Below are 27,106 nucleotides of genomic sequence, written 5' to 3' on the forward strand. Positions count from 1 at the left end.
TTATGTAAGGAAGCGAGTTAGGCAGGCTAACTAACGGCCTGGCGGGAAATAGGTTAACCAAACACGTGACTGCGCTTATCTGCCGTTGCTTCCTGGTTTCCAGGGGAACGACTTCCTGGATAAAGTCTGGAATATGGGAGACTGAGCCATGTAATGACCCGGAGCGTCCCCCGCCGTCTGCTGGGAGCTGTTCACACTGCGCGTCATGCAGGCAGCGGCCTCCCCGCCCCCGGTGCTGGCAGACCGCAGTGACTGCTGCTACACCAGCTGCTATTGGTAAGAAATGGCCGCCCAGCAGTGTACGGGGCAGCAGGAGCCAGACTCATAGGTAATCACCGCTGCTTATACCCACAGCGAGGAAAACGTGTGGAAACTGTGCGAGAGCGTCCGCGAGCGGGATCCACGGGCCCTGCAGGAGATCTACACCGTGTTCATATCCAACCACAGCAAGATGGTGAGAAATAGTGCAATACTGCCCCGTGTGCAGGAATATACTGCTACAATACTGCCCCGTGTGCAGGAATATACTGCTATAATACTGCCCCCCGTGTGCAGGAATATACTGCTATAATGCTGCCCCCCGTGTGCAGGAATATACTGCTACAATACTGCCCCGTGTGCAGGAATATACTGCTACAATACTGCCCCGTGTGCAGGAATATACTGCTACAATACTGCCCCGTGTGCAGGAATATACTGCTACAATACTGCCCCTGTGTGCAGGAATATACTGCTATAATACTGCCCCTGTGTGCAGGAATATACTGCTATAATGCTGCCCCTGTGTGCAGGAATATACTGCTATAATGCTGCCCCTGTGTGCAGGAATATAGTGCTATAATACTGCCCCCTGTGTGCAGGAATATAGTGCTATAATACTGCCCCGTGTGCAGGAATATACTGCTGTAATGCTGCCCCTGTGTGCAGGAATATAGTGCTATAATACTGCCCCCTGTGTGCAGGAATATAGTGCTATAATACTGCCCCCTGTGTGCAGGAATATAGTGCTATAATACTGCCCCCTGTGTGCAGGAATATAGTGCTACAATACTGCCCATGTGTGCAGGAATATACTGCTATAATGCTGCCCCTGTGTGCAGGAATATAACTGCTATAATAATGCCCCCTGTGTGCAGGAATATAGTGCTATAATGCTGCCCCCTGTGTGCAGGAATATAGTGCTATAATGCTGCCCCCTGTGTGCAGGAATATAGTGCTATAATGCTGCCCCCTGTGTGCAGGAATATACTGCTATAATGCTGCCCCCTGTGTGCAGGAATATACTGCTATAATGCTGCCCCTGTGTACAGGATTATAACTGCTATAATAATGCCCCCTGTGGGCAGGAATATACTGCTATAATACTGCCCCCTGTGTGCAGGAATATAGTGCTATAATACTGCCCCCTGTGTGCAGGAATATAGTGCTATAATGCTGCCCCCTGTGTGCAGGAATATAGTGCTATAATGCTGCCCCCTGTGTGCAGGAATATAGTGCTATAATGCTGCCCCCTGTGTGCAGGAATATAGTGCTATAATGCTGCCCCCTGTGTGCAGGAATATACTGCTATAATGCTGCCCCCTGTGTGCAGGAATATACTGCTATAATGCTGCCCCCTGTGTGCAGGAATATACTGCTATAATGCTGCCCCTGTGTACAGGATTATAACTGCTATAATAATGCCCCCTGTGGGCAGGAATATACTGCTATAATACTGCCCCCTGTGTGCAGGAATATAGTGCTATAATACTGCCCCCTGTGTGCAGGAATATAGTGCTATAATGCTGCCCCCTGTGTGCAGGAATATAGTGCTATAATACTGTGTGCAGGAATATACTGCTATAATACTGCCCCCTGTGTGCAGGAATATAGTGCTATAATGCTGCCCCCTGTGTACAGGAATATAGTGCTATAATACTGTGTGCAGGAATATAGTGCTATAATACTGCCCCCTGTGTGCAGGTATATACTGCTATAATGCTGCCCCTGTGTGCAGGAATATACTGCTATAATGCTGCCCCTGTGTGCAGGAATATACTGCTATAATGCTGCCCCTGTATGCAGGAATATACTGCTATAATGCTGCCCCTGTGTGCAGGAATATACTGCTATAATACTGCCCCGTGTGCAGGAATATACTGCTATAATGCTGCCCCTGTGTGCAGGAATATACTGCTATAATGCTGCCCCTGTGTGCAGGAATATACTGCTATAATACTGCCCCGTGTGCAGGAATATACTGCTATAATGCTGCCCCTGTGTGCAGGAATATAGTGCTATAATGCTGCCCCCTGTGTGCAGGAATATAGTGCTATAATGCTGCCCCCTGTGTGCAGGAATATACTGCTATAATGCTGCCCCCTGTGTGCAGGAATATACTGCTATAATGCTGCCCCTGTGTGCAGGATTATTACTGCTATAATAATGCCGCCTGTGGGCAGGAATATACTGCTATAATACTGCCCCCTGTGTGCAGGAATATAGTGCTATAATACTGCCCCCTGTGTGCAGGAATATAGTGCTATAATGCTGCCCCCTGTGTGCAGGAATATAGTGCTATAATACTGTGTGCAGGAATATACTGCTATAATACTGCCCCCTGTGTGCAGGAATATAGTGCTATAATGCTGCCCCCTGTGTACAGGAATATAGTGCTATAATACTGTGTGCAGGAATATAGTGCTATAATACTGCCCCCTGTGTGCAGGAATATACTGCTATAATGCTGCCCCTGTGTGCAGGAATATACTGCTATAATGCTGCCCCTGTGTGCAGGAATATACTGCTATAATGCTGCCCCTGTATGCAGGAATATACTGCTATAATGCTGCCCCTGTGTGCAGGAATATACTGCTATAATACTGCCCCGTGTGCAGGAATATACTGCTATAATGCTGCCCCTGTGTGCAGGAATATACTGCTATAATGCTGCCCCTGTGTGCAGGAATATACTGCTATAATGCTGCCCCGTGTGCAGGAATATACTGCTATAATACTGCCCCGTGTGCAGGAATATACTGCTATAATGCTGCCCCTGTGTGCAGGAATATAGTGCTATAATACTGCCCCCTGTGTGCAGGAATATAGTGCTATAATACTGCCCCCTGTGTGTAGGAATATAGTGCTATAATACTGCCCCCTGTGTGTAGGAATATAGTGCTATAATACTGCCCCCTGTGTGTAGGAATATAGTGCTATAATACTGCCCCCTGTGTGCAGGAATATACTGCTATAATACTGCCCCTGTGTGTAGGAATATAGTGCTATAATACTGCCCCCTGTGTGCAGGAATATAGTGCTATAATGCTGCCCCCTGTGTGCAGGAATATAGTGCTATAATGCTGCCCCCTGTGTGAAGGAATATACTGCTATAATACTGCCCCCTGTGTGCAGGAATATAGTGCTATAATACTGCCCCCTGTGTGCAGGAATATACTGCTATAATACTGCCCCCTGTGTGCAGGAATATACTGCTATAATACTGCCCCCCTGTGTGCAGGAATATAGTGCTATAATACTGCCCCCTGTGTGCAGGAATATAGTGCTATAATACTGCCCCCTGTGTGCAGGAATATAGTGCTATAATACTGCCCCCTGTGTGCAGGAATATAGTGCTATAATACTGCCCCCTGTGTGCAGGAATATAGTGCTATAATACTGCCCCCTGTGTGCAGGAATATACTGCTATAATAGTGCCCCCTGTGTGCAGGAATATAGTGCTATAATAGTGCCCCCTGTGTGCAGGAATATAGTGCTATAATGCTGCCCCCTGTGTGCAGGAATATAGTGCTATAATGCTGCCCCCTGTGTGCAGGAATATACTGCTATAATACTGCCCCATGTGTGCAGGAATATACTGCTATAATACTGTGTGCAGGAATATAGTGCTATAATACTGCCCACTGTGTGCAGGAATATAGTGCTATAATACTGCCCCCTGTGTGCAGGAATATAGTGCTATAATACTGCCCCCTGTGTGCAGGAATATAGTGCTATAATACTGCCCCCTGTGTGCAGGAATATAGTGCTATAATACTGCCCCCTGTGTGCAGGAATATAGTGCTATAATACTGCCCCCTGTGTGCAGGAATATACTGCTATAATACTGCTCCTATGTACAAGAATATAACTGCTATAATACTGCCCCCTGTGTGCAGGAATATAACTGCTATAATAGTGAGAAGAAATAGTAGAATATTGGGTTTTAATTGTAGACAGAGGACCAGTTTCTTGTCCCATTATCAGTGTGATCCCATGTGATACAGACAAGGACATTTTCTGCATTGTTTGCAGCAGGAGGAGCTGAGAGGGTCTTATTAGGCCCAGTCACACACAACGACTTACCAGCGATCCCGAAAACGATGCGCCCTGATAGGGATCGCAGGTAAGTCGCTGGGAGGTCGCAGGTGAGATGTCACACAGTGAGATCTTACCAGCGATGCAGGAACAATACAGGTGGCAGTAGCGACCTGTATAACGATCTCAGCAGTCACTGTGACCCTGTCACACAGCGTCAAACACAGCGATGTGTCCTGCCCAGCAGAACATCGCCTTTGAAGAAAATGGCCTGGACCATTCTGCAATGACTAGAGATCTCACAGCAGGGGCCTGATCGCTGGTAGGTGTCACACATAACGAGATCGCTAACGGGATCGCTACTGCGTCACCAAAACTATGACTCAGCTGAGATCTCGCTAGCGATCTCGTTATGTGTGACGGTACCTTTAGACAATGAGGAGACTTTGGTCATGTAAATCCCTGATATCACAAACACACAATTAACACTTGAATAGAGGACACACAGGGAAAATGCAAATATACAACTCTAAAGAATTGTTTAAATAAAAAAAAACCAAAATAGTATGTGATGTTTTTCCTGTGTGTTTAGTAATGCACTATGCAGAGAGGGATGATATATATGTGTGTGTGTGGTGGGATATACCTACTATGTGCTTTTGTGCTTTGTGTTTTCTTTTTATGGGGCGGGTGCCATTCCACAAACCACAGCCACTCCATGTTTGTTGTAAACACTTGATTTTACATCTACTTGCAATCACAAAACCTTTCAACTGGAACAATATATGAATTGTGATTCTGTTTCATTGTGCAGTGTCTTATCAGTTGGCCTGCTCACTACCTACAATAGCTGCCTGCTATTTAAAAACACAAATTCATAGACTTTCAGCACAAACAAAAGAGACGTCTCAGCAGTGTTCACACATTGCATCAGTAAACATGCAGGGACACATCACATCTGAAAGTACCAGGGAGAGTATCCACCCCTAGTTAGCATGTTAAGTATAAAGACCCATTTCTCTACAGGGGGTCACACAGGATTTTCCTGTTTAAAAACTTGTATCCCCAGTGGTCTTCATGCAAAATCAGATTTCAGCCTCTAGATGTGCAAAGCTGGTGGAGACATCCCCCAAAGACTTGCAGCAGTAACTGCAGCAAAAGGTGATCCTACAAAGTATTGACTCAGGGGGGCTGAGTACAACTGTGCGTCACAATTTCAGATAAGAATATAACTACTGTAATACTGCCCCTAGGTACAGGAATATAACTACTATAATACCGCCCCTATGTACAAGAATATAACTACTATAATACTGCCCCGTATGTACAAGAATATAACTACTATAATACTGCCCCTATGTACAAGAATATAACTACTATAATACTGCCCCTATGTACAAGAATATAACTACTATAATACTGCCCCGTATGTACAAGAATATAACTACTATAATACTGCCCCGTATGTACAAGAATATAACTACTATAATACTGCTCCTTATGTACAAGAATATAACTACTATAATCCTGCCCCTATGTACAAGAATATAACTACTATAATACTAACCCCTATGTACAGGAATATAACTACTATAATACTGCCCCCTATGTACAAGAATATAACTACTATAATACTGCACCTATGTACAAGAATATAACTACTATAATACTGCTCCCTATGTACAAGAATATAACTACTATAATCCTGCCCCTATGTACAAGAATATAACTACTATAATACTGCTCCTATGTACAAGAATATAACTACTATAATACTGCCCCCTATGTACAAGAATATAACTACTATAATACTGCTCCTATGTACAAGAATATAACTACTATAATACTGCCCCCTATGTACAAGAATATAACTACTATAATACTGCTCCTATGTACAAGAATATAACTACTATAATACTGCTCCTATGTACAAGAATATAACTACTATAATCCTGCCCCTATGTACAAGAATATAACTACTATAATACTGCTCCCTATGTACAAGAATATAACTACTATAATCCTGCCCCGTATGTACAAGAATATAACTACTATAATACTGCCCCTATGTACAAGAATATAACTACTATAATACTGCCCCGTATGTACAAGAATATAACTACTATAATACTGCCCCGTATGTACAAGAATATAACTACTATAATACTGCTCCTTATGTACAAGAATATAACTACTATAATCCTGCCCCTATGTACAAGAATATAACTACTATAATACTAACCCCTATGTACAGGAATATAACTACTATAATACTGCCCCCTATGTACAAGAATATAACTACTATAATACTGCACCTATGTACAAGAATATAACTACTATAATACTGCTCCCTATGTACAAGAATATAACTACTATAATCCTGCCCCTATGTACAAGAATATAACTACTATAATACTGCCCCCTATGTACAAGAATATAACTACTATAATCCTGCCCCTATGTACAAGAATATAACTACTATAATACTGCTCCTATGTACAAGAATATAACTACTATAATACTGCCCCCTATGTACAAGAATATAACTACTATAATACTGCTCCTATGTACAAGAATATAACTACTATAATACTGCTCCTATGTACAAGAATATAACTACTATAATCCTGCCCCTATGTACAAGAATATAACTACTATAATACTGCCCCCTATGTACAAGAACATAACTACTATAATACTGCTCCCTATGTACAAGAATATAACTACTATAATACTGCTCCCTATGTACAAGAATATAACTACTATAATACTGCCCCCTATGTACAAGAATATAACTACTGTAATACTGCCCCTAGGTACAGGAATATAACTACTATAATACCGCCCCTATGTACAAGAATATAACTACTATAATCCTGCCCCTATGTACAAGAATATAACTACTATAATACTGCCCCGTATGTACAAGAATATAACTACTATAATACTGCCCCTATGTACAAGAATATAACTACTATAATACTGCCCCTATGTACAAGAATATAACTACTATAATACTGCCCCGTATGTACAAGAATATAACTACTATAATACTGCCCCGTATGTACAAGAATATAACTACTATAATACTGCTCCTTATGTACAAGAATATAACTACTATAATACTAACCCCTATGTACAAGAATATAACTACTATAATCCTGCCCCTATGTACAGGAATATAACTACTATAATACTGCCCCCTATGTACAAGAATATAACTACTATAATACTGCACCTATGTACAAGAATATAACTACTATAATACTGCTCCCTATGTACAAGAATATAACTACTATAATACTGCCCCCTATGTACAAGAATATAACTACTATAATACTGCTCCTATGTACAAGAATATAACTACTATAATACTGCTCCTATGTACAAGAATATAACTACTATAATACTGCCCCCTATGTACAAGAATATAACTACTATAATACTGCTCCTATGTACAAGAATATAACTACTATAATACTGCTCCTATGTACAAGAATATAACTACTATAATCCTGCCCCTATGTACAAGAATATAACTACTATAATACTGCCCCCTATGTACAAGAATATAACTACTATAATACTGACACCTATGTACAAGAATATAACTACTATAATACTGCTCCTATGTACAAGAATATAACTACTATAATACTGCTCCTATGTACAAGAATATAACTACTATAATCCTGCCCCTATGTACAAGAACATAACTACTATAATACTGCTCCCTATGTACAAGAATATAACTACTATAATACTGCTCCCTATGTACAAGAATATAACTACTATAATACTGCCCCCTATGTACAAGAATATAACTACTATAATACTGCCCCCTATGTACAAGAATATAAATACTACAATAGTAGACATTGTGTTGGTTTGCAGGACACGTTCTGATGAAGGCTTTCATCTTCTTGTCTGTTGCTCCGGTTCCTGTCGCTCGCTCTGATGCATCCACTGTTTTTGATACTTGCAGATACCGATATGGAAACAGAAGTGCGGGGATGGCAAGGATCCAGTGATATGGGTGAGCTCTTCTCCTCCTCGCAAACTCCATTTCCTTAGGTGGTCTTAATAATAATAATTTATAATCATTTTATTCATTTATATAGCGCTATTAATTCCACAGCGCTTTACATACATTGGCAACACTGTCCCCATTGGGGCTCACAATCTAGAGTCCCTATCTGTATGTCTTTGGAGTGTGGTAGGAAACCGGAGAACCCGGAGGAAACCCACGCAAACACGGAGAGAACATACAAACTGCTTGCAGATAGTGTCCTTGGTGGGTTTTGAACCCAGGACTCCAGCGCTGCAAGACTGCAGTGCTAACCACTGAGCCACCACAAGGCTGCAGTGCTAACCACTGAGCCACCGTGCCGCCCGTGGTCTTAGATTGATTATTCTCAGTAACAGAAACAAAATAATATCCTTGTAATGATGATACATTTCAATAGCTAACAAAAAATGTGATGTTACAAAGGAAGCTTTCCAAAGTATCTAGGTCTCTTCATCAGGCATTGTAAAGAAAAGTATCTGAAGAAACACAATGTATACACAAAGTTCAGAGGTGGTATCGTGCCTCGGTTTCGCGACTTGATCCTTTGACCTCTTGCTGTGTGGTCGTTCTTTCTCTGCTGAGCCACAGCCTCTGGTCGGTCTCTGCCCAACTGCTGATGGTTCTCTTATGTTTGCTTTTCTTCCCTTGCTTTGCTGCTAGTCAGATGTTTACTTTCATATTTTGTTTCTGTCCTATCACATTTCGGGTTGGGCTATTTATACAGACCTAGCACCAGCCTTCTTTGCTGGTTATATATTTTTAGGTAGATTACAGCTTAGGAGATCCAGCAACAAAGGGATTTTGCTTGCTAAGCAGAGACCAGTAGTGTTACTATTCTGTGTTTGCTCATTTACCTTCCCAACACCTCTGTCCTTAGGTTGCCCCCCCCCACACCCATACCCACTTCCATCCCCTCGTACATATGCTTTAAGTTTCCTCGTCTACCTCTGCACTTTCTCCCTTTCTTGGTTAGTTGTGTGTGCTGGCCACCTCTCCGGTTCCTCAGGAGGTACGATGGTCTTTCAGGTAGCCAGATTCAAGTTGGTATTTTAGTTGTGCTGCTAGGGGTCTTGTAGTCTGTACAGGAGCCAGTAGGGTGTTTTAGTTGTGCTGCTAGGGGTCTTCTTGTCTGTACAGGAACAAGTAGGGTGTTTTACTTGTGCTGCTAGGGGTCTTCTATTATGTACAGGAACCAGTAGGGTGTTTTAGTTGTGCTGCTAGGGGTCTTCTATTATGTACAGGAACAAGTAGGGTGTTTTAGTTGTGCTGCTAGGGGTCTTCTATTATGTACAGGAACCAGTAGGGTGTTTTAGTTGTGCTGCTAGGGGTCTTCTTGTCTGTACAGAAACCAGTAGGGTGTTTTAGTTGTGCTGCTAGGGGTCTTGTAGTCTGTACAGGAACAAGTAGGGTGTTTTAGTTGTGCTGCTAGGGGTCTTCTATTATGTACAGGAACCAGTAGGGTGTTTTAGTTGTGCTGCTAGGGGTCTTGTAGTCTGTACAGGAACAAGTAGGGTGTTTTAGTTGTGCTGCTAGGGGTCTTCTATTATGTACAGGAACCAGTAGGGTGTTTTAGTTGTGCTGCTAGGGGTCTTGTAGTCTGTACAGGAACCAGTAGGGTGTTTTAGTTGTGCTGCTAGGGGTCTTCTTGTCTGTACAGAAACCAGTAGGGTGTTTTAGTTGTGCTGCTAGGGGTCTTCTATTATGTACAGGAACAAGTAGGGTGTTTTAGTTGTGCTGCTAGGGGTCTTCTATTATGTACAGGAACCAGTAGGGTGTTTTAGTTGTGCTGCTAGGGGTCTTCTTGTCTGTACAGAAACCAGTAGGGTGTTTTAGTTGTGCTGCTAGGGGTCTTCTATTATGTACAGGAACCAGTAGGGTGTTTTAGTTGTGCTGCTAGGGGTCTTGTAGTCTGTACAGAAACCAGTAGGGTGTTTTAGTTGTGCTGCTAGGGGTCTTCTTGTCTGTACAGAAACCAGTAGGGTGTTTTAGTTGTGCTGCTAGGGGTCTTCTATTCTGTACAGGAACAAGTAGGGTGTTTTAGTTGTGCTGCTAGGGGTCTTCTATTATGTACAGGAACCAGTAGGGTGTTTTAGTTGTGCTGCTAGGGGTCTTCTTGTCTGTACAGAAACCAGTAGGGTGTTTTAGTTGTGCTGCTAGGGGTCTTCTATTCTGTACAGGAACAAGTAGGGTGTTTTAGTTGTGCTGCTAGGGGTCTTCTAGTCTGTACAGGAACAAGTAGGGTGTTTTAGTTGTGCTGCTAGGGGTCTTGTAGTCTGTACAGGAACAAGTAGGGTGTTTTAGTTGTGCTGCTAGGGGTCTTCTATTCTGTACAGGAACAAGTAGGGTGTTTTAGTTGTGCTGCTAGGGGTCTTCTAGTCTGTACAGGAACCAGTAGGGTGTTTTAGTTGTGCTGCTAGGGGTCTTGTAGTCTGTACAGGAACAAGTAGGGTGTTTTAGTTGTGCTGCTAGGGGTCTTCTAGTCTGTACAGGAACCAGTAGGGTGTTTTAGTTGTGCTGCTAGGGGTCTTCTAGTCTGTACAGGAACCAGTAGGGTGTTTTAGGTGTGCTGCTAGAGGGGTCTTCTTGTCTGTACAGGAACCAGTAGGGTGTTTTAGTAGTGCTGCTAGGGGTCTTCTTGTCTGTACAGGAACCAGTATGGTGTAGGTTCGGCTGCAGTGTTGTAGGCTTTATTTCTCGCATTACCTGTGTATTATGTTAGGTATGTGCATAACAGGCGGCATAGTAAATGTAGATCTGAAAAAAACAAACTGATATTGGAGAGTAAATCCTTAATTCGCTTAGATTACTGGTGTGAAAGTTTTGTCACAATAATCATGAAAAATCAGATCCACAACCCTGCTTTTTTTTTTTTTTTTTGGCGAATGAAACTAACTTTATTAACCCCTTCATGACCAATGATGTACATATAATTCATTGGTCGTGCATATCCCTTTAATGTGGGCTCGAGCTTCGAGCCTGCATTATTCCCTGCACATGTCAGCTGATCGGATCAGCTGACATGTGCAAGTAACCGACACTGGTGTATCAAAGATCCACCCGCCCCTGTTAACCCGTTAAATCGTGCTGTCAAACTTTGCCAGCATGAGCTAACATGCTCCGATGGGGATCACCCCATTCTGTGCCGCCATCCCGATGCTGACCTCTGTCGCGAGGAATGTGTTTCCTCTAAATGCCCACAGGAGATCAGCATTTCTGCTGTTCAGAGCGGTGCCGGTGCTGATCCTGATGCTGAAGCATAGCTCTGATCAGCAGAAGCGATCGGATAGTGCAAGCATAAAGTCCACTAATGGGTTCATAAAATCAATAAAAAATGTTGGAGAAAAAGTTTTTCAAAATATGGGGGGAAAAAAAACCCCCTAAAAGTTCAAATCGCCCCACTGAAAATAAAAACAAAAAAAAATAAAAATACAGATATTTGGTATCGCCACTTTCAGAAATGTCCGATTTATCAAAATATAAAATCAATTAATCTGATCAGTAAATGGCGTAGCGACAACCAAAATAAAAATGCCAGAATTATGGGTTTTTTTGGCTGCCGCAACATTGCGTTAAGAAGCGATCAAAATATCACATTTACCCCAAAATGGTATAATTGAAGACGTCAGCTCAAGACGCAAAAAATAATCCGTCACAGAGGTCCCCAGTCTCCAGCAGCCGTTCCCTAATGGTATGACCTCTATGAGGTGGAGAATTGTCCTCCATGAAGATGACATTAGGCCGTTAGGCCGGTGTTGTCTATGTAGATGCACAATGACTGGATTAATGATGTTATTCCGGTAGTAGGGGCTGTTACTGCACCAGTCACACAGTGTAGGGCCATTCTGTGGTGACTAGACACACCGGCCCACACTGTAAGACCACCACCACCAAAAGCTCGTCTGGTGACAGCAGTGGTGGATACACAGCGCTCTACTTGATGACGTCTCCTACATCGTTGGTGGCCATCATTTCTGCTCAGCATGAATAGACTTCCATCAGTGACCAGCTTTGAGGCCACTGGTCCCTCGTCCAGCATACATGACACCTGTGCCTGGTGGAGTGATCCGGTACCTTGCAGGTCGTATAGCACGCAGACCACGTAGATGTAAATGTTTTTGAAGGGTTAGGCTAAGTTCACATTTCCGCTAAAATGTATCAGTCGAAATACGCTGCTATGGTAAACAACGGAATCCGTTTAGCGGATTCCGTTGTGTCCCATAGACTTGCATTAGTGGCGGATTGCGACTGATGACCCTGCGTTGCGTCCGCTGCATCGCGGTCCGTCGTTTTTTGACTGACCGCCGGGCGAGGAACAACGCAGAATGTAACGTTTTTCGGGCCGTCGAAAACAACGCACCGTGCAGGAATCCGTCGCCATCCGTCACACTTGCAATGGATGTCTATGGTGCTGGATTCCGTCGTAATCTGTCTTACGACGGAATCCAGCACTGGATTCCGTCATGCTCTACTGAGCATGCCCAGCATGTTTGGCACGCCCACTGGGCTGTCCCAAACACAAACGGATCATGACTGATCCGTCAAAAAACGGACACACAGCGGATGTAACTGACGCAACTGATCCGTTTTTTCACAGGATTCCTGTGAAAGGAATCCTGTGAAAAAAAACATCAGTTGCATCAGTTGACATCTAAAAAAACAACTGATCCGTTGCTGACGGACCTGACGGATTGAAAACAACGGAAATGTGAACTTAGCCTTAGACGTGAAACTTGGGGGCCTGTCACCTCCCTTAAAGGTGTCTGGAGTTGTGACATTCACCAACCAGTTCCTCCATTGTTCACAATGAAGAGGTCATCAGTGTGGGATGTGGCCAAAGGACGTCCACTTCTCTGCCTTTCTGTGACTCTTCCAGTCTCTCTGTGTCTCTGTACAACCTGCTGGTGACACTCTGTGACTCTCTAACCTTAATGGTCACTGCTGTCTGAGAACCTCCTGCTTGAAGCCTCACAATGGCGCGGTGCTGCTGATCAATTGTTGGGGGTCGTTTTGGCCTCATGATGTCAAAATGTGAACAGCGCGATGAGAACGCTTTAATACCAATTCTAATTGAACCCTGAAATGTATTGGGCAATTCATGGATCAAACACCTGCTGTGAATTTTGCCATTAAGCTCCTTGTTAGAGAACAGCAAATTGTACAAATAGTCCTGAAACATTGAACAGTTGAACATGAGCAACCAAAAGATGAGAGAAGGTCACCTGAAAAGGTCAGAGGCCATATGGGGTCATCCGGGAATTTCACTCGAAAGCCAAATACGCCAGCCTTTTTGTGAGTAGTGTACATTCTCTGGTTACACTATAGTCTGTGGTATGACACTTTACATCTTGCTTTGCCCCTGCAGGATTATCACGTCATTCTGCTTCATGACTGCAGCGACGGGCAGAGGTTTATCTATGATCTGGACACGGTGCTGCCGTTTCCGTGTCCTTGTGATACCTACATTAAGGAAGCTCTCCGCTCAGATGACCTTATCCATAAGGACTTCAAAAGGTAAACTGCTGGACTATCAGACTGTCGTAGTAAAATGCCACGGCTTAGTGTGTTGCTGCTTATTTCCAGATCGGCGTCTGATGATGTCACATCTGCACATACGCTGACGAGCAAAAGAGTAACAATGTTTTCAACTTTTTACTTTCAGGCTCCATATCTCACCATCCACTACAGCTTTGAACGTGAGACGACCTTCATTTTATAGACAATCTTCTTGGCTATCTCATACATAAATGTGACTTGTGGCTATTCAGCATATGATTAGTTATGCAGATTCTTGTCATGTCACTGCATTGTTACTGTTTTGCTCCTGGTTGTGGGAAAATCTTTTTCTTCCTGTATACTACAAATTACAACCTGTTCTCACATTCCCTAATAGCTCAGTGTGTTATTAGGTTGATTCCCAAGTGGAAGGTCACTGGTTCGAATCGAGGAGCCGCCATGAAGAAGATTTCCCAAGAAAAGAGAAACCGAATCATCCAGCTCCTCGATAGCGGTCTCTCGGCCAAGAAAATTGGCAAACTGCATCGTGTGAGGCCATGACCGTAAGAAAAATACAAAAAGAAATCCGTCCAGCCATTCAAAAGCCAAGAGATGGACGTCCAGGCAAAATATCGGAGTCAACAAGCCGCTCATCACAAGGTCTATCAGTTCTGGAGACACCCGGCAGTGGAGGTGTCTCGTGTGCTTCATAATAGTGAGATCACAGACGTCCATGTAACCACCGAGCGACGTGTGTAACACAAGTCTGGAATGGTGGCCCGAAAAAAGGTGAAGAAGCCGCAACTCCAATATCATCATAAGAAGCATTGGCACAAGTTTGCAAACGAATGAAAAGTGGAAAGTAGAAGATTGGAAACGGGGGATTTGGAGAGATGAGATGAAAGTCAATAGACGGCTCTGATGGGGCAAATGGGTCTGGAAGAAACAAGGGAAAAAGGGGCTAATGGATCGAGAAACTGAAAGAAATGCCAAGTTCAGTGGATGAAGCCTGATGATATGTGTATGTTTACAGCCAAAGGCATTGGACACTTGACCAGGATGGATGGTGGTCTCCATGCTGAGCTATATGTGAGTGTCCTACAAGATGAGTTACTTCGTACACTCGAGTGCTATGGGTATAAATAGGACGACATAATGTCCAGCAGGAGAACGACTTGAAGCATACGGCGAGATTGGAGAAGAAATGGATCAATGAGAATGAAGTAGAGGAGCTGGATTATCTCCACAGTCACCGGACCTCAACCCAATCCAACACTTGTGGGAAAAGGTGAAGGAAAAAGCTGTATATATCCCCAAGTGAGTGACCAGTATACACCAACACTGGGAACGTGGAGAAGAGACCTGGATTTTGGTCCAGCCATGCTTGAATCTGATGAAGAGCCCAGAAGGATTCAGACAAAGGTGGATTTACAAAATATTAACAAAATAATAAAATGTAAATTTAGATTTGTAGGAGCAAAACAGTAACAATGCACTGACCGGACAAGAATCTGACTATTTAATCATATGCTAAATAGCTGCAAGTCACATTTATGTATGAGATAGCCAAGATTGCCTATAAAATGAAGGTTGTCTCGGGCTCAAAGCTGTAGACGATGGTGAGATATGGAGCCTGGAAGTGAAAAGCTCAAAACATTGTTACCCTTTTGCTCGTCAGGGTGCAGGATACATGCTTGCGTCTGTCAAGTATATGTGGATGCAATATAATCAGTGCAGCTCTCACCCAGTAAGCGGTGCCCAACAATCTCCCGCCTGTTGCTGCTTTAATTTCATTGTTTCACTTTTTTTTTCTAATTCTATTGTTCTTCCATGTCTGATCTTGGTTACTATGGATGTCAGCGGCTCCCGACAGGCTCCATCTACTGTTATAGGGATTACAAAAATCAATCGTACACGAGAAAATAAGCAACTTTGTAATAGATCTTCTTAGAGAAACCTGCTTCTTTCTCTTCCTGCATTGATCATTCATTCACAATATTCTCAATTCACCGTTAAAATCTGATCTTGGTGAATACAGACTGTTCCCATTACTGAGAGAGATGACAGTTGGTGCCTATAAAGTTCTATGGAGAGTATTTACTGTGCACTTGCAGCAGGATCTCTGTGTCTTCTAGTTGTTCCCTCCTCCATAGAACATTATGAGCACTAACTGTCATCTCTTATCTCAGTAATTGGAGAATCTGTCTTCACTCGATACAGACTTTACCCATAAAACCATCTACAATGGAAAAAGGCAGCACAGAAGCATATATCATAGGAAGTTTTTCGAAACCTTGCACGTACGTGGTATATTCCTGGCCTGGCACATGCATTGGTACCTGCTGTGGGCAGTGCCATCACTTGCATACTGTGCCCTTTGGTAAGACTTTTGCAAAGACGGAACCTTCTTTAGATAACCCGCCCCAAAAAATAAAAAAGTTATCTGTTCAAGTCAATCTTAGGCCAAAAATGGCAGGAAATTTATTGTTGCAGTTCCCATTCTGTCCACTTGATGTCAGCATTTAATTAAATTAGTTACTTGGAGGGTTTTTTGTTTTTTTTTTTTTTTTTGTTTTTTGTTTTTTTTTTTTCCTTTCCTATATACAAAATAGAAAATACGTGTTAGATAAATTTTTGTACGGAGAATGATGCCACTTAGATCAGCCCCGTTCTCTACAGTCTCAGCCAGAGGTCTCAAATACAGGTCTCAGGCTGCTTTTTGCGGCCCACAGGCTCGTGCCCCCCCCCTTGACGATCGCATCAGGGGCCGCAGTCGTCACTGCTTTATTTCAGATGAATATTTTATTGGCGCTGCGTAGAGTGAAGCTATTTCTGCACACGTCCAAAGGCAGCCGTTGGCCAATCAGGGGCAAGCAGCTGATGCGAATAACGTCACCTGCTTTCCTCTGATAGGCCGGCGGCTGCCATTTGAATAGTGCAGAGAGCTTGATTCTGCGCGGCAGTGGCAAAATGTTCATCTGAAGTTTTGATGAAATGCTGACTGCACAATCGTCAAGGGGGGGCTCGTGGCCGCAGGCCGCAAGAGGATGCCGAGGGAACAGAGGACAGATGAGAAGACAGATGAGATGTGTCTGTAAGTGTGTGTGTGTATGTGGAATGGCACAATAGGGGACCAGGGTGGGACAGTGCTAGAAGACGATCAGTAAAGGGGACATTACTACAACTAGAGGACCTCCATGGGCACATTATTAAAAAGGGACAAGGATGGGGCACATTACTACAGGATGGGCACAAGGATGGGTCACATTACTACAGGATGAGGCACATTACTACAGTATGGGACAAGGATGGGGCACATTACTACAGTATGGGACAAGGATGGGGCACATTACTACAGTATGGGACAAGGATGGGGCACATTACTACAGTATGAGGCACATTACTACAGTATGAGGCACATTACTACAGTATGAGGCACATTACTATAGTATGAGGCACATTACTACAGTATGGGACAAGGATGGGGCACATTACTACAGTATGAGGCACATTACTACAGTATGAGGCACATTACTACAGTATGGGACAAGGATAGGGCACATTACTACAGGATGAGGCACATTACTACAGTATGAGGCACATTACTACAGTATGGGACAAGGATGAGGCACATTACTACAGGATGGGACAAGGATGGGGCACATTACTACAGGATGGGGCACATTACTACAGTATGAGGCACATTACTACAGTATGAGGCACATTACTACAGTATGGGACAAGGATGGGGCACATTACTACAGTATGAGGCACATTACTACAGTATGAGGCACATTACTACAGTATGGGACAAGGATGAGGCACATTACTACAGGATGGGACAAGGATGGGGCACATTACTACAGGATGAGGCACATTACCACAGGATGGGGACAAGGATGAGGCACATTACTACAGAATGGGGACAAAGGTGGGGCACATTAGTAAAAGGGAACAAGGATGGACATATTACTACACAAATATGTTCAAAAACAGTGATCCAAAGGTGTAGAGAAAAAAACAAAATATGGTACCAATAAATGTTAATTTGTCCTGCAATCAATGCAGCCCCCCCTAAATTATTTTTTTTATGTGCAGCCCATACACTCAGCTGAGTTTGAGACCCCTGGTCTAAGCTCTCCATCTCTGTGCCATTTGTTTTTTGTCTTAATTGATTTGGAAATGAATGTCAGACAACCAAAATTTTAGGACATTTTTTTTATTCATTTTATTTTATTTATTTATTTTTGCATATTCCCATGTAGTCTAAAAGATTTTTTTTTTTTCCTTTTACATAAAAAATGTGGGTATAAGTTTTCATTAAATCAATGTGTGGGTTTTCTTGTTTTTTTTTAATGCATTTTTTTCCCCCAATAGACTTCTGGTGGGAACCTGAAAAAAAAAAAGAGAAATCGGAATGATCAATTGCAGAAATGTTGCGGCAAAATAATGTAGGATATATTCATAGATCTCCCTACTCTTATGATATTATACAATATACATGTTCACTTCTAGGAAATTAAGGGTAATCCGGGCAGATGAGTATCTCAAGACATTCGCCTCTGATCGATCCCATATGAAAGATGCCAGCAATCAATGGAGGAAACCTCCACCCCCTTATCCTTGTATAAAGACATCAGGTGAGTGATCCACTTCTCTTCAGGTTGGTGCCTCTGCGACATTTTTATCAATACGACATTAATCATAATCTGCTCCATCTGCCAATAATTATCTTCCAACTACATCCTGTATTATACTCCAGAGCGGCACTCACTATTCTGCTGGTGCAGTCACTGTGTACATACATTACATTACTGATCCTGAGCTACATCCTGTATTATACTCCAGAGCTGCACTCACTATTCTGCTGGTGCAGTCACTGTATACATACATTACATTACTTATCCTGTACTAATCCGGAGTTACCTCCTGTATTATATTCCAGAGCTGCACTCACTATTCTGCTGGTGCAGTCACTGTGTACATACATTACATTACTGATCCTGAGCTACATCCTGTATTATACTCCAGAGCTGCACTCACTATTCTGCTGGTGCAGTCACTGTATACATACATTTACATTACTGATCCTGTACTGATCCTGAGCTACATCCTGTATTATACTCCAGAGCTGCACTCACTATTCTGCTGGTGCAGTCACTGTGTACATACAATACATTACTGATCCTGAGTTACATCCTGTATTATACTCCAGAGCTGAACTCACTATTCTGCTGGTGCAGTCACTGTGTACATACATTACATTACTGATCCTGAGTTACCTCCTGTATTATACTCCAGAGCTGCACTCACTGTTCTGCTGGTGCAGTCACTGTGTACATACATTACTGATCCTGAGTTACCTCCTGTATTATACTCCAGAGCGGCACTCACTATTCTGCTGGTGCAGTCACTGTGTACATACATTACATTACTGATCCTGAGCTACATCCTGTATTATACTCCAGAGCTGCACTCACTATTCTGCTGGTGCAGTCACTGTATACATACATTACATTACTTATCCTGTACTAATCCGGAGTTACCTCCTGTATTATATTCCAGAGCTGCACTCACTATTCTGCTGGTGCAGTCACTGTGTACATACATTACATTACTGATCCTGAGCTACATCCTGTATTATACTCCAGAGCTGCACTCACTATTCTGCTGGTGCAGTCACTGTATACATACATTTACATTACTGATCCTGTACTGATCCTGAGCTACATCCTGTATTATACTCCAGAGCTGCACTCACTATTCTGCTGGTGCAGTCACTGTGTACATACAATACATTACTGATCCTGAGTTACATCCTGTATTATACTCCAGAGCTGAACTCACTATTCTGCTGGTGCAGTCACTGTGTACATACATTACATTACTGATCCTGAGTTACCTCCTGTATTATACTCCAGAGCTGCACTCACTGTTCTGCTGGTGCAGTCACTGTGTACACACATTACATTACTTATCCTGAGTTACCTCCTGTATTATACTCCAGAGCTGAACTCACTATTCTGCTGGTGCAGTCACTGTGTACACACATTACATTACTTATCCTGAGTTACCTCCTGTATTATACTCCAGAGCTGCACTCACTATTCTGCTGGTGCAGTCGCTGTGTACATACATTACATTACTGATCCTGAGTTACATCCTGTATTATACTCCAGAGCTGAACTCACTATTCTGCTGGTGCAGTCACTGTATACATACAATACATTACTTATCCTTTACTTATCCTGAGCTACATCCTGTATTATACTCCAGAGCGGCACTCACTATTCTGCTGGTGCAGTCACTGTATACATACAATACATTACTTATCCTTTACTTATCCTGAGTTACATCCTGTATTATACTCCAGAGCTGCACTCACTATTCTGCTGGTGCAGTCACTGTATACATACATTACATTACTGATCCTGTACTGATCCTGAGTTACATCCTGTATTATACTCCAGAGCTGCACTCACTATTCTGCTGGTGCAGTCACTGTGTACATACATTACATTACATTACATTACATTACTGATCCTGAGATGAATCCTGTATTATACTCCAGAGCTGCACTCATAGCTCTGCTGAATTCTATGGTGTGAATTCTGCACATTACCCCTGTTTAGCACCTTCTCCCCAGCGGAGTGTTGCTCTGCAGGCGCCGCTCCCTCTCCTCCTTTTTATCTCTGGATTCCCCCCAGTGTTGATGGCCGCGGTGCGGCTCTGTTATGGTTTCTGGGGGCCAGTAATCCTCCTGGCTCGTCTTGCTCCGCTCTGGAGCGGGATGTGACAGACGCTGGAGTTATGGAAAGCTGCTGTGAAATGTTTCCAGAGGTGGTCACACAATGCTCCGGCCGTGATCAGAGCGTCTGCTGCAGAGGTTCCTCTGGTGCTGATTGCTGGGGGCTCATTATCATGTCCATGGAAATATAGGCCGACGTCCACTCACACTCACCCTGTAGATAATCAAGGCCTTGCAGCTCTCCTCTACCGCCACTGGCCTAACCAGGAACACTCCTGATTCTCATTTTACTGTAACCTTCTATCCCCTCTTTTGCAGAAGTCAGTTACTCTTCATTAGTATTTTGCCAGCACTATGGGTGCTGGGACTTGCTTTGATGTTATCAGTCATTGTTCAGGAGGAGAAGGTGAGTTGTGACATCACCTATTATGACTGGTGGATCCTATGTTCTCGACTGTGCAGTAGATCACAAAACTGAGTACACCCCTCACATTTTTGTAAATATTTTATTATATCTTTTCATGGGACAACACTGAGGATCTGTGATACAATGTACAGTGTCAGTGTGCAGCTTGTGTAACAGGGGAAATTTGGTGTCCTCTAAATAACTCCACACACAGCCATTAATGTCTAAACCGCTGGCAACAAAAGTGAGTACACCCCTAAGTGAAAATGGTGAAATTGTGACCAAAGTGTCATTATTTTGTGTGGCCACCATTGTCAACCACGGCCTTAACTCTCCTGGGTATGAAGATCGCTAGAGCTTCACAGGAGCCACTGGATCCTCTTCCATTCTCAATGATGACATCACAGAGCTGGTGGATGTTAGCGACCTTGCGCTCCTCCATCTTCCATTTGAGGAGTCCCCACAGATGCTCCATAGGGTTTAGGTCTGGAGACACTTGGCCGGTCCAGCACCCTTACCCTCAGTTTCTTTAGCACGGCAGTGGTCATCTTGGAGGTGTGTTTGGTATTATTATGTTATAATACTGCTATGCTGTTCAGTTTCTGAAGCGACGACATGGCACAGGACATGTTGGCATTGATGGTTCCCTCAATGACCTGTAGGTCTGTGCAGCCAGCAGCACTCGTGCAGCCCCAAACCATGACACTCCCACCACCATGCCTGACTGTAGGCGGGATACACTTGTCTTTTTCCTTCTCACCTGGTTGCTGCCACTCGCGCTTGACATCATCTGAACCAAATACGTTCATCTAGGACATGGTTCTAATAATCCATGTCCTTAATCTGCTTGTCTTCAGCAAATTGTTTGCCGTCTTCCTTGTGCATCATGTTTAGAAGAGGCTTCCTTCTGGGTTGACAGCAATGCAGACCAAATTGATGCAGTCTTCTGAGCACTGACAGGTGGACCCCTCACCCCTATAACCTCTGCAGTGTATGGTCTGAGCACTGACCGGTGGACCCCTCACCCCTGTAACCTCTGCAGTGTATGGTCTGAGCACTGACAGGCGGACCCCCCACCCCTGTAACCTCTGCAGTGTATGGTCTGAGCACTGACAGGCAGACCCCCCCACCCCTGTAACCTCTGCAGTGTATGGTCTGAGCACTGACAGGTGGACCCCCCACCCCTGTAACCTCTGCAGCACTCATAAGTCTGTTCTGTAAAGACATCCTCTGGATATGACCCTGAGCTCGTGCACTCCTCTTCTGTGGTCGGCCATGGTGAGGCCTGTTCTGAGTTGAACCTGTCTTGTTAAACCACTAATAGTGGAATAATTACAGTTCTCCAGCAGCACAGAGCATTTCAGGAGACGCTCACTCCGTGCATGCAGGGTTCTGTCGATCACACGAGTCGCAGTTACTAACTCTTCAATCCTTTCCTGCAGAATCTTCTATGAACCTGGACGAGTTCATCAGCATGGACCCCCGGGTGGGTCACGGCTCGGTGTACACACTGGAGGCTTTCACAGGACGTTTCGGTTCAGCTGTGTGATACATTGCGCTCCTCGAGCTCATGAGGACAATCCATTGTAACCAACCTTTGTGAAGAATAAGTTTCCACCATGCATAATTCATCGGGGACACTGTAGCCGCTCGGCTGATTCCTGCACTCCAGTGCCGGGACAATACGGGGAGACCGTGACCGCGCCACACACCGGGGTCTGACCACACTGTTATTACCTGGACGCTACAAACGGTTTTTTTTTTTTTTATTTTTGAATGGAGGAAAAACTCCTAATAAAAACTGTCATCGGGCTGGATTCTTTTATATACGAGGGTGAAGTAATACAACAGAGATTTCACCAGACGTTCATTAAATCCTTCATTTTATTTGTTATTTTCTCTGTCATTTACTTCCGTTGAAATTTTCTTTACAAAAAATAGATTAATTAAATGCGATGTCCAAGATTAGGACAGCTCTGTTGTTTTCTTACAGAAGCCACGCCACCTCTGACTACAGGATGGATCTGGTATTGCAGCTCTGCCCCATTAAAGTGAATGGAGCTCAGATCCAGTATTAAATACATAAATAAATTACATAAAGCAGTATTATAGTAGTTATATTCTTGTACATAGGGACAGAATTATAGTAGTTATATTCTTGTACATAGGAGCAGTATTATAGTAGTTATATTCTTGTATATAGGGGCAGTATTATAGTAGTTATATTCTTGTACATAGGGGCAGTATTATAGTAGTTATATTCTTGTACATAGGGGCAGTATTATAGTAGTTATATTCTTGTACATAGGGGCAGTATTATAGTAGTTATATTCTTGTACATAGGGGCAGTATTATAGTAGTTATATTCTTGTACATAGGGGCAGTATTATAGTAGTTATATTCTTGTACATAGGGGCAGTATTATAGTAGTTATATTCTTGTACATAGCGGCAGTATTATAGTAGTTATATTCTTGTACCTAGGGGCAGTATTATAGTAGTTATATTCTTGTACCTAGGGGCAGTATTATAGTAGTCATATTCTTGTACATAGGGGGCGGTATTATAGTAGTTATATTCTTGTACATAGGGGGCGGTATTATAGTAGTTATATTCTTGTACATAGGGGTAGTATTATAGTAGTTATATTCTTGTACAAAAGAGCAGTATTATAGTAGTTATATTGTTGTACATAGGGAGCAGTATTATAGTAGTTATATTCTCGTACATTGGAGCAGTATTATAGTAGTTATATTCTTGTACATAGGGGCAGTATTATAGCAGTTATAGTCTTGTACATAGGGGGCGGTATTATAGTAGTTATATTCTTGTATGTAGGGGTTGTATTATAGTAGTTATATTCTTGTACATAGGGGCAGTATTATAGCAGTTATAGTCTTGTACATAGGGGGCAGTATTATAGTAGTTATATTCTGACATATACAGGATTTTATTCTCGTAGTTGTATGGAAGGAACATTTCCAATAAAAAAAAAAAAAATTCTATACATACATGTTTCTAACCCTCGCCCGCCAGCACACATTTACATTGAGCACACCGCTTTCTTCTTAGCTATCGGTTCTGCCTGTAGTTGCTCAGTAATGGGCTTTGTTTTACGGGTAGCTGTGCTGTGATCGGGTCGTCTTTTCCTTCAGTAACGCGCTGTACACCGGTTCTGAGAAGTCCCAGGTGTTGTGTCGCTGCCAGGACTCGCAAGATGTAATGGATCTGATGCAGAAGGAGCTCCAGGTTCTGGCTGTAATTCTTCCATCTGGGACTGAATGGATTATTTGTTGTGGTTTCTCTTAAAATGCCAAGGACACCATGCACATTATGCTGCACTAATACAGATCATTACTGTATACAAGGAGCCATCTGCAAGGTTATTTTTGTTTTTGGAGCGTTTCGATATGGAACGTTTTCAAAGATCCGTAACCTTAAATATTGGATAATGGGTGAAATACCCAGCAAATAACGGAAAGAAAGACAACTATGGGAAACATCTACCCATGCACACATGTATGTATAATGTCATCGGTACACAACGTGGGGCGAACAACTCACATTGACAACTACTGTATTGCTATGGTTTGCATTGGCATAAATGGAAAAAGCGACTGCAACTAGGCCTCGCTCCCACTAGTGTATAAATAATCGCTCCGACACTCCTCAAAAAAAGGGGAACGAATGTCATGTGTATGTTATTGCAGATATCATGTGAGTGTGTACATTTTTTTTTTTTTTTTCTCGTCGAGCTTCTGTATGACATCCGTATATAATGAGCTTTTAACATCATTTTTTACATTCTAGAATAACTGTAGTTTTAATATGGTTGTCATAATTTAAAAAAAAAATCTTCTATAAAGTTATAGATAGAAAGATATTAGCTGTATAATAGAGAGATAACCGATAAAATAATAGATATCTTGCATGTGTATAACTTCACAACCGCCCTACGTATTATATACTTGCACCCTTTAGTACCTTTTATGTGGCACTAGAGGGTGTTTAGCCTGGTTTAACCTAATAGATAAATAATTAAGAACAACGTATTGTTGATAACCAGCAAAGGTAAAACAGACAGCTGGGTGCTGGAATTATCAGGCTGGGAAGGTCCATAGTTATTGGTCACTTCCCAGCCTAAAAATAGCAGCCCGCAGCTGCTCCATTACATTAGATGATCCAATTTGCTCGGCTCTTATTGATTGCCCTGGTGCAGTAGCAATCAGGGTAATATTTTTTTTTTGGGAATGATGTCAGCTTTTGTCATGGGTGTGACAGACAGTCATGTATTTTAGAGCCATAGAAGGTCACAGCGTTTGGCTGTGCAGAATGCTCCCTGACTTTGCATTGTTCCTGCTGTCAGTATTCATGTGTATAGGTAGCTTTCCTGTTGGATTCATCTCTCTCCCTTTTGGACCCAGCAGGAGCTTTCCTTCCACCCAGCTGCTGATCATCAGTATTCTCTTGGTGGTTAAGGACCCCTTCCGTCCTTGGGACTACTACTGATGATCTTTTCAGTTCCTTCAAGCCCTGGGTGCAAGCAGGTGGCTTGTACTCCTCTGTAGCATTGTTACTGAAAGCTGTGCTGAACCTCTTCCTGAATCATCTAACGATAAGTAGTTCATGCATTTTTCCCAAGTGTGTCCCCCTTATGTCTTCTATAGTTATTTAGTGGGGTTGACAAAGAGCTCATCCCATCCGTTCCCTATTTAGGGTCCAGCCCTAGGGATATCTAGGGTAAGGTATCTGGCTCGGCGCATATCTGTGAAACCTATCTAGGGTGGTGAGGGACCCCAGGGACCAGCAGTAGGGTCGGTCAGGGGTCACCATCTTCCCTTTCTCTAGATACAGGGTTTCCCTTCCCTGTCGCCGTGTGCTTGGTACTTCATTTTACCCTGCATGACAGCTGTGTAGTGCCAGTTGGCATCAATCCTTGGGGTTAGTAATGTAGAGGTGTCTGTCAGACAACCCCATTACTAACCTAGTGAGTGGAAAAAAAAAACCAAACAAAAATACTTAACCCCCAAAAAACAAACAATCCCCAACTTTTACCCTGTTTCATCAATTTATTTCAGAAAGAAAAGGCCATGCAGGTCCGACGTAGAGCGGGGAATCTGACGAAGTCCATAGAGAAAAAAATAAAACCAGACGCTGTCGCTCGCTCACCAATTTGTTAGAAAGCAAAGTTTCCATGCGGCTCGACGTGGTCCAGTTCTTCCCTTGAAGATCCACGATTCAAAGACTCATAGATCAAAGTCTATGGAGCCTCAGAACAATGTGGCTCCTTTCCTCTAAGCATCACGGTGCGGGATTTTGTGGTTGTATTTTTGTATATACACATTATTGTGGGATATGCTCTTTATCAGCAGGAGTGGATTTGTACAGGGGGAGGAGTGGTGACATTTACTGAATAGGCCTACAGTATAAGCCTCTATACCTACATATGTGTACACTAGATTATATAAATAATGAAATATACACAATATATAAAGCAAAGTACTGGGTCCCCTCAACATTTACCCCTCCAGATTTTCTGACCTATTCCCATGTTCTTTCATCAAACTTCCCCCAACTGTGTCTTTTTGGAACTTGTGCACTGGGCACAGTCATGGGGAACAGACATGAGGTGACCCCTAATGGTTTCCAAAAAGTTGCTGTCCTTCAATTGTTTAAAATGCCTTGAATTGTGAATCGTTAAGATTTCACTGGGACAAAAGGGCTGAGGCCAACCCCTGAAAACAAACTCATAGCATTATCCATCTCCCACCAAACTGCTCAGCGGGCACAATGCAGTCAGGGGATAACTAGCTCCTGGTATCACCAAACCCAGACTCGTCCATCAGATGCCAGATACAGCAGTGTGATCCATTAGTGCCCAGAAAATGTTTCCTTCAGATTTCTGTGGTGGCAGCTTTACACCTCTCCATCTGATGCTCAGCATTGTGCTTGGTGATGTACGGCTCGGCATTGTGCTTGGTGATGTACGGCTCGGCATTGTGCTTGGTGATGTACGGCTCGGCATTGTGCTTGGTGATGTATGGCTCGGCATTGTGCTTGGTGATGTATGGCTCGGCACTGTGCTTGGTGATGTA

At 43.0% G+C, this 27,106-nt stretch overlaps 1 protein-coding gene across 2 annotated transcripts; it reads left to right on the plus strand.

The window, feature by feature from the left end:
* On the plus strand, window positions 1-27,017 carry NTAQ1 (N-terminal glutamine amidase 1). Of its 2 annotated transcripts, none has more exons than XM_075316199.1 (6): window positions 1-276; window positions 355-454; window positions 8,282-8,332; window positions 13,728-13,876; window positions 18,374-18,498; window positions 26,090-27,017. In XM_075316199.1, the coding sequence occupies exons 1-6, from the start codon at window positions 206-208 to the stop codon at window positions 26,116-26,118; spliced, it is 525 nt and encodes a 174-aa protein (XP_075172314.1). In that variant the 5' UTR covers window positions 1-205; the 3' UTR covers window positions 26,119-27,017. The 2 variants fall into 2 exon arrangements, with proteins under 2 accessions (XP_075172314.1, XP_075172313.1); XM_075316198.1 differs by lacking the exon at window positions 26,090-27,017 and adding an exon at window positions 22,455-22,980 and having other exon boundaries at window positions 9-276.
* Window positions 27,018-27,106: the final 89 nt, after the last annotated feature.

Source organism: Anomaloglossus baeobatrachus, chromosome 6, assembly GCF_048569485.1.
Source record: "Anomaloglossus baeobatrachus isolate aAnoBae1 chromosome 6, aAnoBae1.hap1, whole genome shotgun sequence".
Lineage (NCBI taxonomy): Eukaryota > Metazoa > Chordata > Amphibia > Anura > Aromobatidae > Anomaloglossus > Anomaloglossus baeobatrachus.

Excerpts from the sequence above, each read along its gene's own strand:
- NTAQ1 (XM_075316198.1), top strand. The coding sequence starts at position 206 with ATGCAGGCAGCGGCCTCCCCGCCCCCGGTGCTGGCAGACCGCAGTGAC. Across the intron at positions 455-8,281 it reads TATCCAACCACAGCAAGATG|ATACCGATATGGAAACAGAA; the intron begins GTGAGAAATAGT and ends TGATACTTGCAG. Across the intron at positions 13,877-18,373 it reads ATCCATAAGGACTTCAAAAG|GAAATTAAGGGTAATCCGGG; the intron begins GTAAACTGCTGG and ends GTTCACTTCTAG.